The sequence below is a fragment of the Vigna unguiculata genome, chromosome 11, assembly GCF_037176805.1.
Source record: "Vigna unguiculata cultivar grain cowpea cultivar isolate G323 ecotype 2 chromosome 11, ASM3717680v1, whole genome shotgun sequence".
NCBI classification, from domain to species: Eukaryota; Viridiplantae; Streptophyta; class Magnoliopsida; order Fabales; family Fabaceae; genus Vigna; species Vigna unguiculata.
In genome coordinates this window covers 42,543,731-42,565,810 of record NC_140802.1, presented here as the reverse complement: position 1 = coordinate 42,565,810, position 22,080 = coordinate 42,543,731, and the positions used below count along the sequence as shown (strand labels likewise).

At 33.1% G+C, this 22,080-nt stretch overlaps 2 protein-coding genes and 1 pseudogene across 5 annotated transcripts; all 3 read right to left on the bottom strand.

The window, feature by feature from the left end:
* Nucleotides 1-2,757: 2,757 nt before the first annotated feature.
* Nucleotides 2,758-5,647, bottom strand: LOC114169199 (scarecrow-like protein 14 pseudogene; annotated as a pseudogene). Of its 2 annotated transcripts, none has more exons than XR_014986559.1 (2): nucleotides 3,268-5,647; nucleotides 2,758-3,148 (listed from the first exon to the last, which is right to left on the bottom strand). The product of XR_014986559.1 is annotated as a scarecrow-like protein 14 pseudogene, transcript variant X2 (transcript). The 2 variants fall into 2 exon arrangements; XR_014986558.1 differs by having other exon boundaries at nucleotides 2,758-3,103.
* Nucleotides 5,648-7,272: 1,625 nt separating this feature from the next.
* Nucleotides 7,273-10,271, bottom strand: LOC114169334 (scarecrow-like protein 14). Its single transcript, XM_028054446.2, has 2 exons — nucleotides 10,053-10,271; nucleotides 7,273-9,694 (listed from the first exon to the last, which is right to left on the bottom strand). The coding sequence occupies exon 2, from the start codon at nucleotides 9,661-9,663 to the stop codon at nucleotides 7,435-7,437; it is 2,229 nt and encodes a 742-aa protein (XP_027910247.1). The 5' UTR covers nucleotides 9,664-9,694; nucleotides 10,053-10,271; the 3' UTR covers nucleotides 7,273-7,434.
* Nucleotides 10,272-14,179: 3,908 nt separating this feature from the next.
* LOC114169292 (telomere repeat-binding protein 5-like) lies at nucleotides 14,180-19,434 on the bottom strand. Of its 2 annotated transcripts, none has more exons than XM_028054376.2 (10): nucleotides 19,168-19,434; nucleotides 18,084-18,283; nucleotides 17,192-17,981; nucleotides 16,891-17,100; nucleotides 16,713-16,775; nucleotides 16,536-16,615; nucleotides 16,118-16,356; nucleotides 15,557-15,883; nucleotides 15,271-15,334; nucleotides 14,180-14,666 (listed from the first exon to the last, which is right to left on the bottom strand). In XM_028054376.2, exons 2-10 carry the CDS (start codon nucleotides 18,162-18,164, stop codon nucleotides 14,370-14,372), a joined length of 2,151 nt encoding a protein of 716 aa, XP_027910177.1. In that variant the 5' UTR covers nucleotides 18,165-18,283; nucleotides 19,168-19,434; the 3' UTR covers nucleotides 14,180-14,369. The 2 variants fall into 2 exon arrangements, with proteins under 2 accessions (XP_027910177.1, XP_027910178.1); XM_028054377.2 differs by having other exon boundaries at nucleotides 14,180-14,621.
* Between the last annotated feature and the right edge of the window lie 2,646 nt (nucleotides 19,435-22,080).

Below are 22,080 nucleotides of genomic sequence, written 5' to 3'. Positions count from 1 at the left end.
CATCACTCTCAACCCACAGTCTTAAGACAATGAATTTATAAGTCTTTATTTTTATTCAATACTATAGTTTCTCATTTCTAACCAATGTGTTACTTAAACTATTCCTAACACTTATATTCATTTGATAATGCATATACAACTTTATAACATTGCAGGAAAACAGATTCACACACTCCTTTTACAAGTAAATCTATTATGTGCACAGACAAACAAACATATTGAATATGTTTGGCATTAGATTATAGTATATTCTCAAATCAAATTATGTGCACAAACAAAATATATATATATATATATATATATATATATATATATATATATATATATATATATATTCTATGGAATGCTGGATATGTAATTTTGGGCATCTAGCACTAGTCTAATAATTTTAAAAATAGAATTTTTCCTGTCTAACTTGTTGACATTTAGGTCTACTTGATAATATTAATAGAATCTTAAGTAGCTTAAAATAAACTTGAAATAAAAATATAATAGTTTAATAATCTAAAAATTGTTCAAACTAAAATGTAATTTGAATTTAAATGAATTATTCCTGCATGCAATTTCTTAGAAAGAAAAAATAGAAAACAAATACAGAGTGAGAAAACAAAAATCTAATTTTACTTAAAGTATGTTGTATTTGTTTTATGTTTAAAATCTATTAGGGAATCTTATAAACCAAAAAAGAAAATGACTCTTGCTAGACTCAAATTATTTTTTAAACAAAAGAAATTAGAAAGGAAAAAGGCATTCACGACTCAACTATCAATATTTAATCATCAAAATTTATTTTTAATGCATTGTACCAATTCGATTTTGGTAAATGTTATCAATCTAATAAAAATTTCTTTCAAAGTGATAACGTGTTACCGGAAAAAAAATTAAATAACACAACAATTTTAAAAGAATGTGGTTCAAAAGAAATATGCTATGAAAATGTTATTCTTTTGATTTTTGTTTTATTTTTCTGTGATGCCTTTTTTATTTTGTTTTTACAATTTAATGAAAAAAAACTTTTTTGATATAGGAAAAGTTTGTGACTCTAAACAAATTATCAATATACTCATGATTACACATATTACTTTATCACAAATTAATAATATCTATAATGAATACATTTTATAATATAAACATCGTAAGAAAAAAATATTTAATCATAAATAAAAGAGAATCATCGTAAAAAAAGTAAAAATTAAAGTAAAGAAAAGTAGAACAAATATGAAAACCTTATGCAGAATAAAATTAGAGTTTGAGTTTATCAACCTTTACCAATCTTAATATTTTTTATCGAAAAATTTCTTCTCTCTCTATATATATACTATCTAAAACTATTGGATTTCTTTGTTCAAATTCATTAGTATATGATATTTTTCTAGAGATGTATATTGTTAGTAACATACCTAATGTACGTTTTGAAATCGGTTAATCGTTAATTGAATCCAAAAATACAATAATTTTCTTGCAAATACACAAGCGAAGTTTTACAACTCGAACAAAGCTTTAACTGAGAAAATAGGAGCTTGATAGAAAAAAAGGCAGTGATTGATTCTTAGAATCGTAGTTTTAGGATTGCTTCCATTAGACTGATATTTGGCATACAAACATTAAAAATAACAAAAAGTTATATTGATTATGTTTGGTAGGGTTTTCTGGTTTAAAATTTGAAACAGTGGCAAGAACAAGATACAGAGTGAAATTAGAAATCACTATATCAAGATTAAGAATCAATGTATCAAATAAACCATAAATGATTCCCTCCCAAATTGCTACTTAGTTAAAATTTGAACATATGAGATTATGTTGCAAGTATTTTGCAAATTGCTAAATCAATGCAAAGTATATATGTACACAACTTCAAAACATTACATTCCTTCAATCTTGCTATATATATATATTTTTGGCTAAGTTTGTTTCAACATTCTGTCAAAACCATTTCCCCAGAATAACTTTTTTTCAGTTGACCATCAAATTTATTTCAATCACTTCCAGCAAATTGCTTAAGATACTTCTGCTGATACTGTGATTGCCTCAGACAAAGTAAACTTCCACTTCCAGCAACCATACTTAAGTGTTTGTTTGTTCAAAAGTCAGATAGAATTAACTTTAATAAATAAAATAGTTTTCTAGTACAGTAACTTTGCTTGTTTTATTAATCAATAACCACCTTTCGATCTTCAACTTCAAGTTCTTGAGGTACTGAAAGATTATGTCAGGTAAAACAATATTTACGAAACTTCATACTATTATTAATTTCTAAATCAAGTTTCACAGTCTAAAATCATTGAAATTAATCAATTCATATCATGAATAATATATTTCACAATTGCAGCAACAGCCAACAGATTATTTGGCAGCATGATAATAAATCACGGGTAAATCACTTTGGCAATGGCACGTAATAAGAAAATAGCATTCATAGAAGCATCAAGAGCCAATGTTAATGGAAAATTTTTAAAAAATAATGCAACCAAAGAGCATGCAATTTATAAGATCTAATGAAGTTATATCTCGTAAAGCACTGTTAAAAGTTTAAACTTAGTTTTTAGTGGCACAATTAAGGCAGGGAAAGAAAGCTAGGAGAACCAGGCATTTGTCAGCATTCTTATCTGAATATTCTAGTTTATATCTAAGTAGTAGCAACAAATAAAAAATTTGAAGTTCTTTGATCAGTGGAACAAATTACCCGAAAATTTTAGACAAGCTATCGCTGGAAATCATGACTTTTACTGCAACAAAATAAAATTGCAAGCATCACCGGAAAAACAAACTGAACATTGTCATCTGTTACATCATGTCAATTCAGTAGCTAATTTGGTTCAAGAGACAACGTATTACAGATTTAAATAGAAGGATGTGAAATGCCTAATACATGTTGGTTAGAAAGAAAACAACTCGATATTTTGATCACAAGTACTCTAGCAAACATTTTACAAGGATTCTCCTACTCTAGTACACCTTCCTTATCATTATAGAAATTGCATTATTTTCACAAGTCTCTATCCTACAAGCAAAGTCATGCCATAATTTTACCAAGTAACACGGTTCAAATTTTGGTACAATCTTCATCACAGCACCTGAAGGTGAAGCAAGTAGGTACCAGAACCTGGAACAGTGTAACGAGAAAAATAAGCTTCACCATTACAACAACCTGAAATATCTCAAAGCTCAAGCAACAAGCAAGTGTTAGCAGACTATAACTCAAATCCTTGACAGGGAAAACAAGAAATGGATAGAGTAAAAGTCAGTGACTAATTCTTAGAATCACACCTTTAGTCTAGTATGAGTTCGGAACCCACTTCAGTAACATTCATTATGCCGGCACCCAACAAGTGGAAGCATACAGAATGCGGCCCTTCCAACCTTGAAGCATCCAATTGTTATCTTCATCAAAGACAAAATCTCTGTGGTACCATTCCTTTAACTTGGTCCTAAACTTGGTCATCAATTCCGGATTCAATGGGAGCTGCTTGAAGCCAGCCCTTGTATTCCTAGCCTGCCACTGTTTGTATGTCTCAGGCCTCTCAAGTCTCTCAGAACCTTCGCATGCTATAACATTCACAGCCTCCCGGCCCAAAAACTCTCTCTCAATCATCAACCTCCATTCGTTTTCTCGAGGTATGACAGTGTCACACATATCATAAATAGCAGAATAATGAAACAAAGCCTCCCTAAACCTTGTGGCAAAGAAGGGGGCATTGTATGATCCATTAGTGATGGAGTGAGTAAATATATCTGGATTTATCTTCCTGATCAAATGCAAGACTGCATTTCTAGGACTGTCCACTTCAATAGACTCATCCAGTAAATTCTCAAACCTCATATGACAATTGACAGCAACAAACTCATTGCTCTCAATTTTAAGGGCTTCAACCTGAATTGTGTCCCAGTTCCTTGATGCTATGGCATGGTATTCAAAGGGAACCTTGTAACGCTTACAATAGTTAGAAAGACGGTGACCCGTCTCCTCAATCCTTTCAGAGGGACGAAAGCCTGGTTGGGGAAACTCTATCCCTGTGATCCTCAGTTTGGGAGGACCACCCTCTCTATCTGATAAAAACTTTATAAGAATTGGCCAGTGGAAACCATATAGGATGCCAAAATCAATAATATGGATGGTTTCTGCCTTTGCAGCTGCTTTCATAATCATTTTATTCGCAAAGAAATATATAAACTTCTTGTAAGGGGAAGCGGAAAGGAAAACCTGGTATGCCTTGAGAAACTCTGCTGCAGAACTCCTCTTAGAGGTCAGAAAAGAATACATTCCCTGTGCAACTGTACCATCCCCAACCAAGCGTGCCTCAAGACCATTGGCAAAGTAATGAGCCAACCTCTGTGATGCATCTCCAAAGGGAGAAGAGTGTTGCCTAATCTGCTTCAGCAATTCATTGGCCGTTCTGTTGTCATTGGCATACACAGATTGTGAGCACATCAACAAAAGATTCCTCAAATCAACTGTTTCCTTGTTCCTCCCTTTTCTCCTCGAACGACTCTTCCCTCCATCTGCTTCATCGACCTTCACTGCTCCACCTGGCAAAGAACTGATTTGGCTACACATGTTTCCCTCATGAAGCAACACCCGATCGAAAGCATCTGACAAATCACTCTCATCGGCATGGGAAAGTGCTGTCTGCTTGTTACTTCTCCCTTCTTCTTCTTCTTCTTCCTCTATAGCGTATCTCTCGTCCCTCTTGTGATTTTTCCCACTCAACCCATACGAAGTATCTACAAACTTATTCAACGCTTGTTCTCCGTTTGAACCTAGACCAGTCACAAGGTTAGGTCCCGGAGGAAGAAACTTGCTAGCTTCCTCCAGGCCCCGCCTGAACTGGGAAACGGAGTCAACATCGTTGAAAATATTCTGTGATAAGAGTTTGGCAATAGAAAAATCCAAATCTTGGAGTCCATGGTTGGCGGTAATGGACGGAGACGGCTGAGAAAGGGCGCGGGAGTTAAACTTAAAAACAGAATCTGGAGAAGGAAGCTTCAACTCACTTGAATTTTCATCCGAAAAATTGTTGTTACTGCTGTTGCTGCTGGTGCTGGTGCTGGCGGTGGTAGTGGTGGTGGTGGTTTCAGCTTCGGGACTGAAAGCAAGGGGGTGTTGATTGGGGGAAGGAGGTAGGTTACCGGCGAGAGCGTCGTAGAAAGATTTCTCCGTAACTTGCAAGGTGAGTGAGTCGTAGAATGGCTTGTGTTCGACGTTCTCTTCCATGAGGATCTGGCTGATGAACTTTGCAGTTTCTGAGAAGTCGTTATCTTCCAGCGAGGGGTCTCTGGAAGAAGGATCCATGGTCGGAAAAGCAAGCGGGTCTGTGAGATGGGTCATGCCATCTTCTTCTTCTTCACCACCGAAGAAGTTTGGGTGCTCCATGGTAAGAGTGAAAGAGTTAAGCTTTTGTGTTGGGAAAGAAAATTGATCGAAAATGGAAGAAGAAAAACAGAGGCAAAGGAAACCCTTTTGACTATTATGACAAAAACCTTAGTTTAGGGATGCCGCCGCGAATGTTCGGAGCTCAAAGGAGGGTGCTTTTGTAGTCAAAGAATAGAAGAACATCATAAGTATATGTCTCTACAATCTCAATACTGCACACAAACTGCAACTTCTTGATTTAGGTATGCAAGATTCTCTAATCCACTTTCCCAACTCCATTACACTTTTTTTTAGGAAAAAGGCATGTTCCTGAATCATTTCATCTATTATTGTTCTTCATCTCACAATTTTTATTTTTATTTTTTAAATATCTACATCCTTTAAGGAATGAAACTATTTTAGAAAGTACGTTTTGTCTTCATTCTCAAGCAGTGTAAGATTTTTTAAATTATTCTTCTTCAAAATGTAAGAAAAATTGGTTCTTTTTTACATAAAAAAACCTATATTTCTGAACGTGTGATCTAGATCCTCTTTTTAGCATCAACAGTGTCATATCATAAGGTATTAAAATTTAGTTTCACTGTAACTAAAACCATTAAACGAAAAGTCATAACAAGAAATTATGCTAAAAATATTTTTTTAAAATAGTTATTCTAAATTTAAAAAACTTGTTATAACAAATTATAATTAAATAAAAAAGTGGTTTTTTCAGCTAATTGAAAAATGATAGTTATTTCAATTTTTGAAATGGGATTTGAAAATTAATTTACTGACTAAAAATTAAGTTAAATTAAACTAGTCTTTAGCACGCATATTTCCCAACATAAATAACTAATCTATATAATAAAATTTATAATCAATAAAATTTAACATAAATAAATTATTTTATAATTAAAGTCTTCAATTTTAACATATAAATTACAAAAAAGGAGTGGTTGGTTATTTATTCCGAACCAAAATGCCAATAGTTGACCGACAACGGTTCACGAGTGTCCTGTTTTTTGAGACTTTTCATAAGAGTTTGTTCTCTTCGTTGAATACGTCGAACGTTCAAATGTTGAGATGTTGTAAACTACATTAAAGCGAATAAAGTTTCATTTTACGATTTTGAAACATTTTTACTTGATTTTTAAAATTATTAAATTTTTAATAAATAAATAAATAATATTAGCCTATGATAGTATTTAAATATATATTTGCGAATATCTATCATGACAATATATGACTTAGTTTATTTAAGAATTTCGCTGCAACTGCTTTAAATTAAATTAAAATACCATCAACAAAAATTTAAATAAGTAATCAAGAAATCAATTTAATTAAGAGAAAAGTTTAAAAAATGATTTTCAACATTTGCAGTCAAAGAAGAAATAAAACTTAGACATTCATTACGAAATTCAGAAACAATAAGAGTGAAATTTCCTTTAGTTAAATGACTGATTAAAAGGAATGGAATATTATCTTATCATACAAACTTAGAAAAAGATGCATCATAAAGAAAAAGACAAGGTAACATGAGAAAGAGAATATGCATAGAAGTTATACGTTCTTAATGATGAAGACTACACTTTAATAGTATATTGACGGATAAGAAAACCCTACCATGGTGCATCTAGAGACTGAAGGAGAGTCCAATTCTCTAGGTCTTTTTGTTGACCTCTACTACACATAAAAAATACCTAATGTTGATATATTTAAACATAAAAATTAGTGTATAAATAGAACAACACAGAAAAAATCGGAGTGAAGGAAGTATTTGGCAGCATTTCAACTTCTAAAATCTCTAGCTATCTCAGGATTCTGCAGCTTAGGCTTACCTATCATAAGAACTCAACAAGGAAGAGTTCAACATTTGAATGTGTCATGCTCATGACTTCATCAATTAAAAATGTTCTGAGAACTGAAACTTAATTGAGCTGTGTCATTCCATTAGCAGGGATAAGCTTCTAGAATAAGTCAAGTTTAAGCCATAAATAAGACTTGTGGAAGTCCATGTCTACCCTACAAACACATGAAACATTTCTCCTAATGAAAAACTACCCTGAGAAGATCACTGTCAAGGCCTATGCAGGCACCCAACAAGATGAAGCATAAACTACTCTGCCTTTCCAACCTTGCAGCATAAAGTTTGCATCTTCAAGAAGCATGAAATCACTGTGATATATATCTTTCAACTTGCATCTTAATTTGTTGATGAGATGTTTATCCAGGGGAAGTTGCCTAAATCCAGCTCTGGTGTTCCTAACCTGCCATTGCTTGTATGTCTCGGGCCTCTCAACCCTCTCACAGCCCTCACAAGCTAAAGCATTCATTACTCTCCGACCAAAGAACTCTTTCTCAAACATCAACCTCATTGGATCTTCACGACTGACATTAGTGTCAAGCACATCAAACAACGTAGAATAATGGAAAAGGGCCTCCCGGAACCGTGTTACAAAGAATGGAGCATTGTAGCTTCCATTGACAGTACCTTGTATAAAAATACTGGGATTTGCCTTCCTTATTAAACTTAAAACGGCATCACGGGGACTGTTCAACACAACTGTCTCATCAAGTAGATTCTGAAACCTAAACATAGAATTCACTGCAAGAAGTTCATTCTCCTTTATCTTCAAGTCCTCAACTTTGATGGTTTCCCATTTCTGTGCAATGGCATTGAACTCGAATGGAACTTTAAAGCGATCACAATATCTTTTAAGGCGCAGCCCCGTCTGCTGGACTCTCTCTGCTGGCCTGAAACCAGGTTGTGGGAGTTCTATCCCTGTAATCCGAAGCTTGGGAGGCCCACCGAGTCTTTTTGATAGACGATAAATAAGAGCAGGCCATTGGAAGCCATAACGGATGCCAAAGTCTATAATGTGAAGAGATTCAACTTCCATGGCTAGCTGCAGAATTGTATGGTTTGCAAAAATGATTGATAGCTTCTTGAATGGACAGGCTGAAATATACATTTGGTAAGCTTTCACCATGTCTGCTGCAGAGGTTCTTTTGTGTGATAAAGCAGTATACATCTGAGTTCCTGTCCCAGCCAAGCGTGCTTCAAGAGCATTTGCAAAGCAATGGGCCAACCTCTGAGTCCCATCACCCAAAGGAGAAGTATGTTGCCTTATCTGCTTCAGCAATTCATTAGCAGACACACGATCATCAGAAGAAACAGCTTGTGCACACAGAATCAACAATGTCCTCAGATCCACAACTCCTTTTGTGTTTCCTTGCTTCTTAACACGGCTCTTCCCACCACCAGACTTGTTTGTTTCTTCTAATTTCTTCTGTGCACTCGAGGATGCTCCATTAGGAAGGTCTGCGTAACAAATACACAAAGGAGCTGGCTCCTTTCTGCATCCAGTGCCCAGCAGAACCTTATCAAGCAATTCTGATATCTCACTGTCATCAATGTAGACAGCAGATTGCTTGTTGCTTCTCCCATCTTGCGAATCTGCTTCTTCATCTTCCCGCCCGTGATTCTTCCTTCCTCTTAACTCCGCAGAAATTTCATCTCTCTCTGCCTTAATTTCCTCCTGCAGAGGAGGAACCTTCCTAAAAGTGGGGTTCTCCAAGTCAATAACCAAAGGATTCACTTTAGGTAGGAACTTATTGGCTTCTTCCACACCCCTCTCAAATTGCAGTACAGACTCACTCTTGCTAAACAAGGTTGGATCCAAAAATCCAGCCGTTGGCAAGAATCCTCTATCGGTAACACCGAAGTTGCTTGTGGTGTTCATGGAAGATTGGATTGAACTGGCCTGGAAAACAAAGTCAGTGGGAAAAGTTGTTTGCAGTATGGAAGGCTTATAGTCTGTAAGATCAACGTTATTCCAATGGGAATCAATCGAGTTAGTAGTGCTAGTGGTTGTACCACTGCTGCCATAATCACTGAAACTACTATCCTCAGGGCTGTCCACGTTGTGATAGGTTTTTACTGAAGAAGGGTGTGTCTCACCAATGGCCTCATAGAATGATTTCTCAGCAGCTTGGAGAGCCAAGGAATCATGAAACATACACGACTTCGCCTCCAAGTCCTCTTCCATAAGCATTTGGTTTATGTAGCGTAAGACAGTGGCAGAAAAATCAATCTCATCCAACGGAGACTCCTCATCGGGGGCAAAGGAAACATGGTTCTGAGCAAAGTTTAGATCAGGTGGAAGAATTAACGGGTTATCACTGAACCCAAACTCAAAGGGTCTCATCATCCCATTAACAGGGACAAGGAACTGATCCTCTGCAACAACCGTGTTGGGCACTTGGTTAGGTTTAAAACCGTTGATGAAATTGGACTCGAAACGTGGATCCATCAAGGCGACAAATTTCAATTCAAAACCAACACTGTAAATTGAAAAATTCAGAAAAAAAAATAAAAAATCAGTTTGTTTCCCCCATGAATCCAGAACCATACAATTAGCATAGCTTTTTAACAAGACATGAAAAGTGGAAGAGAGAGAGGTAGTAACACATGTATGCAAAAAGCTAAAAATATGTTCAAGCAATCAAAAGTTGTAACTTGATGCATGCGTTAAAAGAAGAAGCTTGAGGGAACATTGGTAACCCTAGGATAGTAAGATTTTGAGGCAATTTATGTGCATGGAAGCAAAATCGATGAGTTTGCTTTGCATAGCTGATGGACACAAGAAATAAAGATGATTGATTGATTAATAATGATTAATAGAAGAGAGGGAGAAGGAACCTGTGATGGAGAATTGAGATTTTCTTTGGTTTGTGGCCTTGGTGGAGAAGACAGAAATCATGGGGTCAAACTGAGACAGATCATTGAATGTTGAAACCCAAAACAAAACCAAACAAAACCTCTTTTGTGCACCAAATGTTAGAGATTGGCCTCTGAATCTTTGATGACAAATACAAATGCAAATGTTTGGTGGCTAAGGTGGGTGCTGTTATTTCAGCAACACACTTAATTAAATGTGGTCTTAAGTGATTCTTAACACCTTTACTTCTTGTCTTCAAGTGATTATTGTTGTAAAATATGTCTAAAGTGCACTAACTTTAGTGAACTTTTTATATACGAAACTTAGCATTCGTTATTAATTAATGATGCACTTGTTCGGTCATAGGAGATAATTACAATCTTTATCAAAATAAAAAAAATTCTAATGTCAAATGGTGTCACCTCACCTCATTTTTATAATGCATCTTCCGTACTCACTTTCTTTTATGAAAAATGAAATTTTGAGAATTTTTTATTATACATGTTAAAGCTCACAAAAGAAAATAAATAATATGTCAGCACTTTTTATAAATATTCGGAAACTTCAAATCAAATTTTAAGAGGTTAATTATGTTTTTCAGTTTATAAACTTTATTGTAATTTTTTTTTCTTTCTCAATGATTTGGTCCACTTAAACATTGGAATTAGAATATAAACAAGACAAACGACCAAGAAAATTCAACTTTCAGAGATGCATGTATGTAACCAATGGTGACTAATAAATTACTATTGTTAATATGATTTGGTTGAAGACCTCATAGGTTTATATCTTAATTTAACCTATTTTGACCTATTTCCAACCATTTTAAAGTAATTATTTAGTCAAAGGAAACAAAAATATGCTTCTCTTCATTATTAAACATGAGATTAATTTTCATTGATTACATTACATGGATAATATAAAAATTCAACAAGTCATTTTCAATTCAAAATTTTAAAATGATAAATATATATCATTCCTTTTACTCACTTTTATCTAGTAAAACTTCTAACTTAAATTTAAATATTTAAGAGTTTCTCCATGTTTACTTAAGGTTAAAATCTCTTAAGGAAAGACTTTTATCAGAATTTTTTTTTGAAACTTATTTTTATATGTTATAATCATCTATCTTATAAATGATCACTTTTAATTTCATTTATAAGTTTAAAAAAAATCGACATCATTAAACCATAAATAAATTTATATAAAAAACTAAAATATTGTTTTGAAATAAAAAATAAACATTTTATTTTATTTCTTATTTGTTGTTAAGCTCATACATTCTTAACTTATTCTATAATTTTTACGCTGCTAATTTTTAATTGATAAGATTAACTACCACACAACTTTAATATCAATACAAAAAGACTTGTATCGTATATACTATTTACACAATTAAATATATGGTATGCTGTAACTATATTTAGGTAAATAATTGGATTTGTACAAAAATAATTGATATATAACTTTAATTTATTAATTTTGTTTAAATTCTGTTAGTGATTAAACTATTTTTTATTTTTAACAATTATTTCATGAAATAAACAAATAATATTAATATATAATTAATTTTTAGAGAAAATATTTTATCGTTTATTTACTTGTTAACTTTAAAAATTTAAAATTCATAAAAATACTTTAAAATAAATATATATTAATTTTTCATTCAATAAATATACATAACATCAGTGTCTTTCTTTTCATCCATTCATAGTATAAAACATGTGATAAGAACACATTCATTGGTAGAATGAAAGTGAACACATAAAGGATATTCTAAACAAAAATATGCAATGAAATCATTTTCTTTTTGTTGAAATTCACATTAAATATATACTAAAAGAAGAAATACGTTGATAACTTTTTTTTGTAAATATTACTTTTTATCCACTGTATTTCTTAGCCTTTGTTAACATTTGTCAAGCAAATAAATACAAAATTCTTAATTTAGTGAGCAATAATAAATGTTCAACCATGCAGATTGTTAGAGAATTGTGCTGATTCGTCTATTCCTTATTTGTATAATAGTTTGGACAAGCGTCTTGCAACATAGACATAATTAATAACTCTAATCAATCAAATAATAATGAATAGAAAAATAATATTAGTACTGTAGAAACTACTAGTTTATCTTCTTTTCTTTTATTTTTTTTACTACTTTTCACTTAATTTAAACATTTTATTTTCTACCTTAATATTCTTTTCATGATCATCAAAATGGTAAAAATATTATATAGATTAACATAAAATCAGGTATTATTGCGTTTGTGTGTACGTATGCATTTCTTAAATATGTATAATATTATATTAGTAAGTGATTAAATATGTGTATACATATTTTTTTAAATATGTGTGATATTATATTATAATGTTATTGAGTTAATATATAAAATAAAATTATATTTATTAAAAATAAGATGAAATATATCAGAAAAAATGAAAAAATAATCGTTAAATAATAAAGAAGAGAAGAAGCAAAAATAAATAATTTTATACAAAATTTATAAAAATAATAATCAATTTTAAAAATTTTAATAAATAATTATATCTTAAAAGATAAAATTGATATTTTGAGATGTTAATAAAAAAAAATCTTTGTTATATATTGTTATAAATATCAAAATATCATCCTTAAAAGTTTGCTACGCGTATACACTGAAATGGGCCTTAGAAGCCCGTCATTTGCTTTACTTTTTGAATTGAATATGACAGAATATTCAATTACTAGGACACTTTGAAAAGGAATATTCCATAGATAAAAACGAAATTGAAATTTTGTTGAAATTTTATGAACCACACTTTGAATTGATGGGGTTTAACTGTCTGAGTCACAATCTTTGTGGTCAAAGTTTGAGAAATGATGGTTGTATTCACTTATAAAGAGATAACAGATGCATGAACACAAAACAGGTTCCTCTTTTCTACAAAAGAGATTGTTGTGTACACACTCGCAACAAATTTAAACATGTTTTAGATAAAACATGAACCTCTAAGATACCTTCCATTCTTTATCCATTCTTTTTTAAAAATTTAAAACTAGATTATATACAATTGTACCATAAATTAAATAAATGCGCATGCATTTATAAAAAATATTGTTTATGTTATAAAAATACTTATTGTTTGATAGTGCTTTAGTAGTGGGAATAAAAATAATTATTTCATAGTGCTTTAGCTATGACTTGATGGATAAAATGTGTGTGGATATTGTTTTCTGATGGTCTTTATTCAAAAGGAAGTACCATGTTCATTTAATTATATATTTTTTTAACTTTCTTATTATAAAATTAAACCAAAAACTGGAAAGAAAACATTTTTCCTTGTCGTTTGTTGGAATGAAATCATATCTTTTAACTCTGATTATTTTTGTTTCAAATACATATTTTCTCTTAAAAATATCAAATTATGTGACAATCGATAGATCAGAAAGAAATAAAATAGTAATATTAATTATTACTATTTGAATGGTTTAAAATTGTGTGCAATAAATTGAGAGAGTGGCGATTTTTCTTTTGGCCCACGCTATTTTTTACTCTATTTTTTTTCCTTATTGTATTTTACCTTCTTTCTACAATAAATTTATAGGAATTGATTTGAGATAATGTTTAATTAGCAATTATATTACTTAATAACTAAATTAAACATACCTAAATTTCGAGAATGGAAATAATTTTAGTTTCTAACTCTTCATATTATTTTGACAAACAAAAGTGGTACGATCTTCAAGAAAAATGGATCTAAGTAGAATAATTTCTATATGCTCTAGAAAAAGAAATCAAAATCATATACTACTTCATTCTAAAAAAAGTAATATAGAAGTGTGTTACCCTCTTTTTTACATTTGAGATTATCTTTCAAAAAAATTTGAATTCATTCTTTCAGAATGAAAAAATAAAAACTACATTAACTACCCACAAATTGTAATCGAAATTCAGATCAACTTGTATTTCTTTTTTCCAAAACAAGTTCACATGCAACTGTAGTTATCTTTTCAGAAGCATATCTTCAGAAATTAGATAGGTAAATTGTAAAAGTGAATGTCATCTATCTAGAAGTAAAAACACAACGATTCTGTACAACAGCAATTAAATATTTACAGTGGAAAGAATTGTGTTAGGGAGCACTTTATTACATCAATCATTTACAAGAAGCAGTCTCCACGCAGGAAAAGATCTACATCAGGAGCAGAGATAATTTTACACGAACCCGATCCTGTGTACCTTGTCATCATCACTTTTTACATGGTTCATTCACAGGTAAACTTCATAAATATTTATTGAAAGCAAAAGAAAAGGACACTAATAACAAAAGTCAGAAACCAAAACACTTTCATCCACTTGGCCACATGCTGATGACAACCCCTGCCCCTTACGATTGAAGGAGAAGACGGTTTCAGTTTCCGGATGCTGCTTCTGCGGTTGCTTAGTCTGCTGATGGGACCAATATGCGTGGGCCACTAGAACCCTGTCCAAAAGTTCTTGGGGAACAGGTTCACCCCTTCTTTGCTGAGGGGATATTCTGGCAGTGTGCACTAGTGTTTTCCATTTATCCTGCAACAACCCCAAAATCACGTGTAAAATATTTCTCTGCCATGCCTGCTCAGTAAGGAAACAAAAAGTCCATGATTATCAAAATGGTCTTCATCTTTTCATAGATTCAATCAACATCTTGCAGTAGTTTTACAAAAGGCAGAAACATGAGGAATAACTAAGTTTTGGTTTGATTAGGATTTTGGACACTTGTATCTCATTATGTTTTGATTTTTATGATTAACTTTTCTGAATATCAGTAGCCATATTTTTAGTTTTGTGGGTCTTGCTACCCAAAATACATGGAAACTATAAGGGATTAGTTTTTTGGTGGAAATAAAGACTAATAATACCTTAGAATATAACAACTTGTATATGAAATAAAGTCCAAACGAATGAAACTTCTAAGGATCTATGACTAAACCTCAAATAATAAACTAAGGGGATTAATTAAGAATCAAAACCTGAATATGTAGAAATTATAGGACCCAAAACATTTAAAAACCTCAAGTTATTATACATCAAAATCTATTTAAAAGATAAGACCTGATAACGGGAAATAGCACTAGACAAGCAGGTAATATCGAGTTAAACATGTTTTAAGAGTCATTTACATAATAGCATATACAGTACTGCAGTTTCCAAGCAAAAAAGGATCACATGCTTTTACCTTCAAATCCACATATGTCCGATGCTTTGCATTATCGAAAGCACAAAGCTTAACATCACGCCACCTGATTATATTTTTTCGAAAGAAAATAAAAACACAACATAAAGGGATTGTATGAGGAAATCTCTCCAAGAATCCAGTCACTGAAAATAAAGACGACTATTATCCACACGCCCTCACAAGCAACAGGATGGAATACTAGAACAAACATGACCAATACTATTGTCTGGCCAGCTTATGGAAAAGAAAATATTATTGTCAAGACAAAGTCTCGTGTATATCTTACCTTCCGGTTCCTAGTTTTTCAACTGCTTGAACCAGTGCTTCTACTTCATCTACAGAGAAAGGCCTACGTATTCGGCGCTGTACCATTTCTGATCGCCTTGGCTTCTGGGGTACAGATACCATAGCTAGTTCCTCCTTACCCTTTTCAAGAACAGTAACCAATTCTTTGAAATCTTCCATACCTTTGTCAACAGAAGTGTTAGCAGGAGAAGGTGCCGAATCATTATCACTTTCGAATTGGCTACCAAAACTTGCTACTTGATCCTCCGGTAACGTGTCAGAATTGCCTTGAATGCTCTGATGAATTACAGCTGGACTAGAAGGACACCTGAACAATAATTTTCAGAAATATAAACTAAATAATATTTATAAGATGACAGTATGAATAATAGTTCATACAAAAACATGCCAGTGGTACTAGAATAATTGAATCAAGTATATAAACACCTCATTTCTAAGAGAAAATATAAAGTCCACAGTGTGTTCGAGTACAAATAATTAGGAACACTAATGGACAATCCCAGTTCCTACCATACAACTTCACTTGAAGGTTATACACTACCTTAATACAGGTGGAGTTACGTCAGCGCCAGAACAGGGAGAATGTGCAGCACATACAATCGGTAGGCTTTGTGAAGAATTAGGCTCCAAGGTGAAACCCAAAGCATCAAGCTGGTTATGATGAGAAATTCCAGTTTGAAGTAGTGTTTTACTATCATCCCTAACTTTCTTTCCCTGGAGAAAAACACCAATATGCAATTCACTTCCGAGTACAGCAGTCACTGCATCCATTACTGTCCTCTGCAGACCAAAATGCTATAAGAAATACAGCAAACTGAACTTGTGATGGAAGAAACATGCAAATGGAATGGATTCCTAAAATGTAAAAGCAACTTATAAATTACACAGATGTCATTCCTCGCAAACATCTAGAAATGCGAAAATGGTATGTAGATGACCAAATATATAAATTATTATACCTTCAAGGACCCAATTGTTGCAGTTTCTGGAACCTCTATAAAAAGCTCTGGCACTCTAAATGACTTGATCCTAAGCTTCACTGGTTAAAAGAAAGAAGTTTACATGTAAGAACCGCTTTGAAGATACCGATCAAGTCAAAGAATACATAAAGAACTGCCCCCTTAATCTTCGCATACCATGGGAACCTATTCGTCGTAACATCTGGTGCTGACATGCCTCCAAGGATGGAATTCCAGGGTCTGCATCAAAGATTTGAAACTTATTTAAACAAATATTCCATGAGATCCTTAAATACAGAGGTGAAGCAAAAATCAAACAGTAAGAAGGAAGCCACATAGAGGGAATGCGTAAAACCTCTGTGCATCCCGGGAAGTGAGTCACAAGCATCCGGATTACTACAATTCTTGGGTGAATAATAAATTCCACCACTCCTGGTAAATCCACTAGAATTTGAGACAGACTTATAATTAAAAAGCTTCCTCTTTTTGAAAGGAATATTCATCTGAGAAATTTGGCGCTTATTGCACTTCCTCTGATTGTGGCAAGTTTTCCTCCAAACCCCATCTAAAATTAGCACGTTTCCAATTAAAAAAACAGTGAACAAGCAAAGAAGGATGAAGGTTAAATTAATCTCATACCATAAGCATGAACTCACCACGGTTAGAAAGTGTGTCATGCTTCGGCTTTCGAGCAACTTTCTGAAAGTTGGAAGCCAGTCTTTTACTTATTCCACTGTCATCTATACAATCCTTCGGCCTAAAAGCGTTGGTTTTAGTATTAATAGGGTGAGTACACCCAGAAGAGTTTTCGTCATCATCTCTACTAACTACTGGTACATTGTTACAACCTTTGGACAACAAGCTACAAGGAATCCTATCCTTATACCCAGACAATTTGGCACTGCCACCTAAACTGATCAACGCAGGAGGATTTTCATCCAGCGGATCCCCAAAACTGTACATCTCAATCCCACTGCCAATGGGCACCTTCTCCAACTCATGCATCCCATCCTTTCCTTTACCTGTATTGCCATCTATCTTGAACTGACTTTCCTTTGGGTAACCGGAAGGATCTAATTTGACTTCGCTAGTAACATTTTCCATTTTTATATGGCTATTGTCATCCACCCATGTATTTGCAATGAACCTCTCTAAGCAACTAGAACTAGTAACTATAGAAGCAATCTTTGCATGGTCATCAATTGCAGGATGTGGGAATTCATTCAAACTTTTTTTGTCACAATTTCCTTCGTCAGAAAGCTCAGATTTGGATGGTTTATTTGCATCATGGCAATCTTTGACAAATCTACACTGATCCTTATTTGATGATGTATCACTAGAAATGGCCGGATTCTCTCTCTCTTGTAATAGTTTACCAGCTACGGTGGCCAATAAGTCAAATGCACACTTTTGCTTGTCTTCCGCTCTTTGAAATTTAGCCCTCCTCTAGGAAACATTTTAACAAAACAATTATAAATATTGTTTTCATGAAATCTTACGTAAATTGAAGTATTAACCAGCCCCACATGAGAAGCAGAACATATTTACCCTAACTGAGCGAGAAGCTCGGGGCATGGCAGGAGCCTGATAGCCATTAAATCCGTACTCTATCCTCTTCTGTAAGACCATATCTTAGAAACCATGCCAGAACAGACGGATCAAGCACAGATAATCAGCAATCAACACCCACTATCCGATAAATGAGCACTTTTCTTCTTGCTCGACTTAACAAGCCACAATTTGAAAGCCTGACAGCATACCCATAAGTAAAAGATCAGATGCATTACAGTTTCACTACCAGTAGAAGTAAATAGTAAGTATTGTACAAAGTTTTACGTTAGTGAATTTCGTCTAGAATGATAAAATAAATATCTAAGAGAAAGACTACGAATTAAATAGTCCCACCCTTCCCTTATAACTACGCAATGCTTGGGTGTGAGGGTATATCTGGTGGGGCATCTCAAAAACATGTTCGTTTCTTTAAAAAGGAAAAAAAAAAAAAAAAAACTTTTAAGACCATAGTCTAAAAGAAATTTAAAAAAAAAAAGTGCATGTTTCCATTCCAAGATTTGAGAAGATATCATAGAGAGATGACAACAGAATATTTGCAATAACAAAAAACTAGATTCGGCAAATACCATTAATTGCAACTCAATCTTTCAGAGTTAAAAATCAGTCCCTTCATATGCCAAACCCAGAGAAAGTTAATTAAGTAACTTTCACCAGATCCAGGCAATTGATGATAAAGGCATAAATACAGAGGATCACACAACGAAAACAGATTCAGAAGAAGATAAAAAAAGCTTTACAAAACAATTCAGCTCATATAAGACACCATGCGCTCAAATCAAGGAAGAAGCAAAACCAAACGAGATTTCAGACAGGTTCACGGGAAAAGTCAAAAAAATTCAAAACAGATACCGTAGTAGGGATCTGAAACAACGAAGCAAGACCGATCTTAAAAAAACAAGCAAAACCCAAAGAAAAACGGAGATTCAACTCGGGTAAAGAAAACGAGACCGAAAATTCTGAAGTTTCAACATAACCATACAACACAATTTCCCATTAATTTCATCCTCCAGCAATCAAAATCACTGTCATAAAAACCTTCGGTGAAACAAAATAACCTTACCTGTTTCCCTTCACAGAACAGAATTTGAACCGGACGAAGCGAAATTCCGGCGAATGTAAGATCGGCGAATTTCAAATTTCGAAGTGAACCAATAAAATCAACAACACTACTTTTTTTATCACAGAAGCAATTTGTCTCATGATTTGGTTTGTTTTTGTCTCAGGAAACTAAATTGAAAAGAAAAAGAAAACAATTTGTTGCTTTGAATCCCAAAACCCTCTGGTAAAGCTTCCCATCCTTCGCTTAAACCCCCAAAGCACTATATGACCAACCCGCCCACCGGATGTACCGGTTATTGCAGTTAACTCCACCGGATATCGCAGGTTAAAGGTGAAAAGCGTTGGGAAGGTAAGTACGTAATTGCAAAATTCCATCATTTTTTTATTTTATTTATTTTCCGCTATTACGCCTCTCATTTGAATTATACAGTATAATAATAATAATTAATTAATTAATAATGTCTAAATATGTGTATAATATAATGGATATATATATATATATATATATATATATATATATATAATATGAGGTTTTAGTGGGAGGGTGGGTGAGAGAAGCGTGACACTTTTACTTTTTTGTCATGAATATTATTACACGGTTTTTCGTGTTAAAGATAATATTTGTATGGACGACAAAACAAACTTTTTATTATATTCAATTCTCATAATCCATCAAATATAAAATTAAGAAACTAAGTAATGTGATGTAGAGGGTAGAAATTTGGTACACTCGTTATCATTTATATCATTATCAATTTCAACACCAATAAGAGTTGCGTTCTGCTTGATAAACGGCGTTTGGGAATCTCTGTCAATACGTCGTTATAGTGTAATAATGTTTCATACTGTTGCAAATACAATATTAAAAGTGACGATTTTGACTGTAGCAGAGTATATAAGAGAAACTATAGTGACAAAATATTAAATATTATTGCTGCCTGATGTGGACACGTGTAGGTCTCCAGAGAAAGACTTGGGTTATCGTTACACGTGGCAGCGGTGCAGTGGCTGAACCACGTCCTTTGTTTCATTTTAGCCAAAAAAGGGTCTCATATCATATCATCCACGTCACTACGTCTATTTTCTTTTTGTCTTCCTTATTTTATTTGTAGAGATAATGTGATGTCACTGTCAAAATGGACAAGCTTGTTTAGGAAAAATAAATTTGAGTTTATCTATGTTTTATAGAATTCACAAGTAGGTTCGTATAAAAAGTTAAACAAGAATGTTTATATATAATGTAGTTAATTTAGTTTTTTTTTTTCTCTTATAGGTGGTGTGATGAGTTACATTAGAGTTGGTTAAGTGAGAAACAGATGCAAAACCAAACCAAGCATTGATTACTTTGGAGAAAGTTAGTTCAACCAAACAAGCAAGCTTGCAATGCAACACATGTTGCTGTCTTTCAATATAACACAACTAGTTATGATTCGTTAAATGTTTGTGCATAACACATAAAAATTTAGTTTCTGATTAAGCACAGTTTTATGTTCTTTCATTAAAAAAAAAAACAATAATATTATAGTTTGTTGAAGTAATTGTACGACGTTGGTATAAACATTATCCTGAGTAAACAATTGTGTGTTAGGAATAAAAAGAAGGAAAAAACTGAAAAGGATTTGTCCTTTAGGAATTGAATTGGGTTGGAAAAGGGTAAGGGCACGTGATGAAGAGGAAATGCAAGGTGGCCCACGAAAGAGATGGCGTGTGTTGTTCCACTTCTTACTAATTTGATTGAAGACAGAGGAATCCATATTCCTTCCCCAAGAAAGCTGGAAAAGAAAACCTCTGTTTCATTGTCTTGTATTAAAGATCATGTTCATGCCATGGTCGAATCATTAGTTACAGATCTGTGTTTTCAATCCCCGTGAAATTTTGGATCCAAAGAATAACTGATACCTCAGAGAAAACAAGCAGAACAAAGATTAAACAAAAGCTTATTTGCAGGTAACCCAATCCTCTTCGCAATGCCCACCTTTGTTGGATTCTCGGTGCAGCAATGAAAAAGGTTTAATATATTTTAATTAATGTATTCTAATCACATAAACTAAAGAGAATGAATTTTTGGTACGTGAATTTTATCTTATAAATGGATTTTATTAAATTGAATTAAACTTAAAATTTTCATAGAGAATTGTATTAAAAATATCCCCTTAATATAAAATAGACCAAATGTAGAGTCAATGTAAACTTCACCTTAATAAATAAAACTGAGAATTGTCTATAAAAATGATTGATTTTAAGAAGTCACAAAATAAGTACAGCAAGGACAGTCAAAAGTGTGACTGTGACCTATGAACTGACATGGCGATGGAGTAAAAAATGAAGTGAGATAGAGAAAAGAAAAGTAGAAAAAAACAAGTAACAATGATCGGAAGAAGTTTGGAAGAGGAAGCTAGGGATCAAGTGCGTAGTTGGAGGGAGATTAAAGGTCACGTAACTTAAATGTAATTTACTTGACGTACAAGTCACATTCAGATCTCAGTCACACCCACAAGGAAAAAGGGAGAAAGAACAAAAGTTGAGGATCAAGTAGATAGTATTACACCTCCAAGGACATGCTTCAATTAATGGTTATAAACTTAAATGAGTTAAATTTAAGTTTAAAAACCCAATTCAAAAAAAGCGACGTGTAAAATTAAGTTTTCTGGAAAAGTTTGTGTAACAAACGTATTTTTGAAACTATGCCAAATTCAAAACAATCAAAATAGAAAACCAAATACTGAATACAGAATCATGGTGTGCACCTTTTTGGGTAGTGCGTACAAATCAACCTATCGTTCGAATCAGACAAGGCAATGGTAAAAACAGTAATGAAAAAGTCGTGTGGGGACCAATTGAACATGCGTTATTAAAAATTCATGCAAATACCTAATTATGATCTTAAAAGATGTGCTGTGAAAAATATTGCATT

Bases quoted from the DNA above. Each gene is read 5' to 3' on its own strand.
- LOC114169334 (XM_028054446.2), bottom strand. From the start codon at position 9,663: ATGGATCCACGTTTCGAGTCCAATTTCATCAACGGTTTTAAACCTAAC.
- LOC114169292 (XM_028054376.2), bottom strand. From the start codon at position 18,164: ATGGTCTTACAGAAGAGGATAGAGTACGGATTTAATGGCTATCAGGCT. The intron at 15,884-16,117 runs GTAGTGTATAAC...ATTATTGTTCAG, and splicing joins GTAACTCCACCTGTATTAAG to GTGTCCTTCTAGTCCAGCTG. The intron at 14,667-15,270 runs GTAAAAGCATGT...CTTACTGAGCAG, and splicing joins GGACATATGTGGATTTGAAG to GCATGGCAGAGAAATATTTT.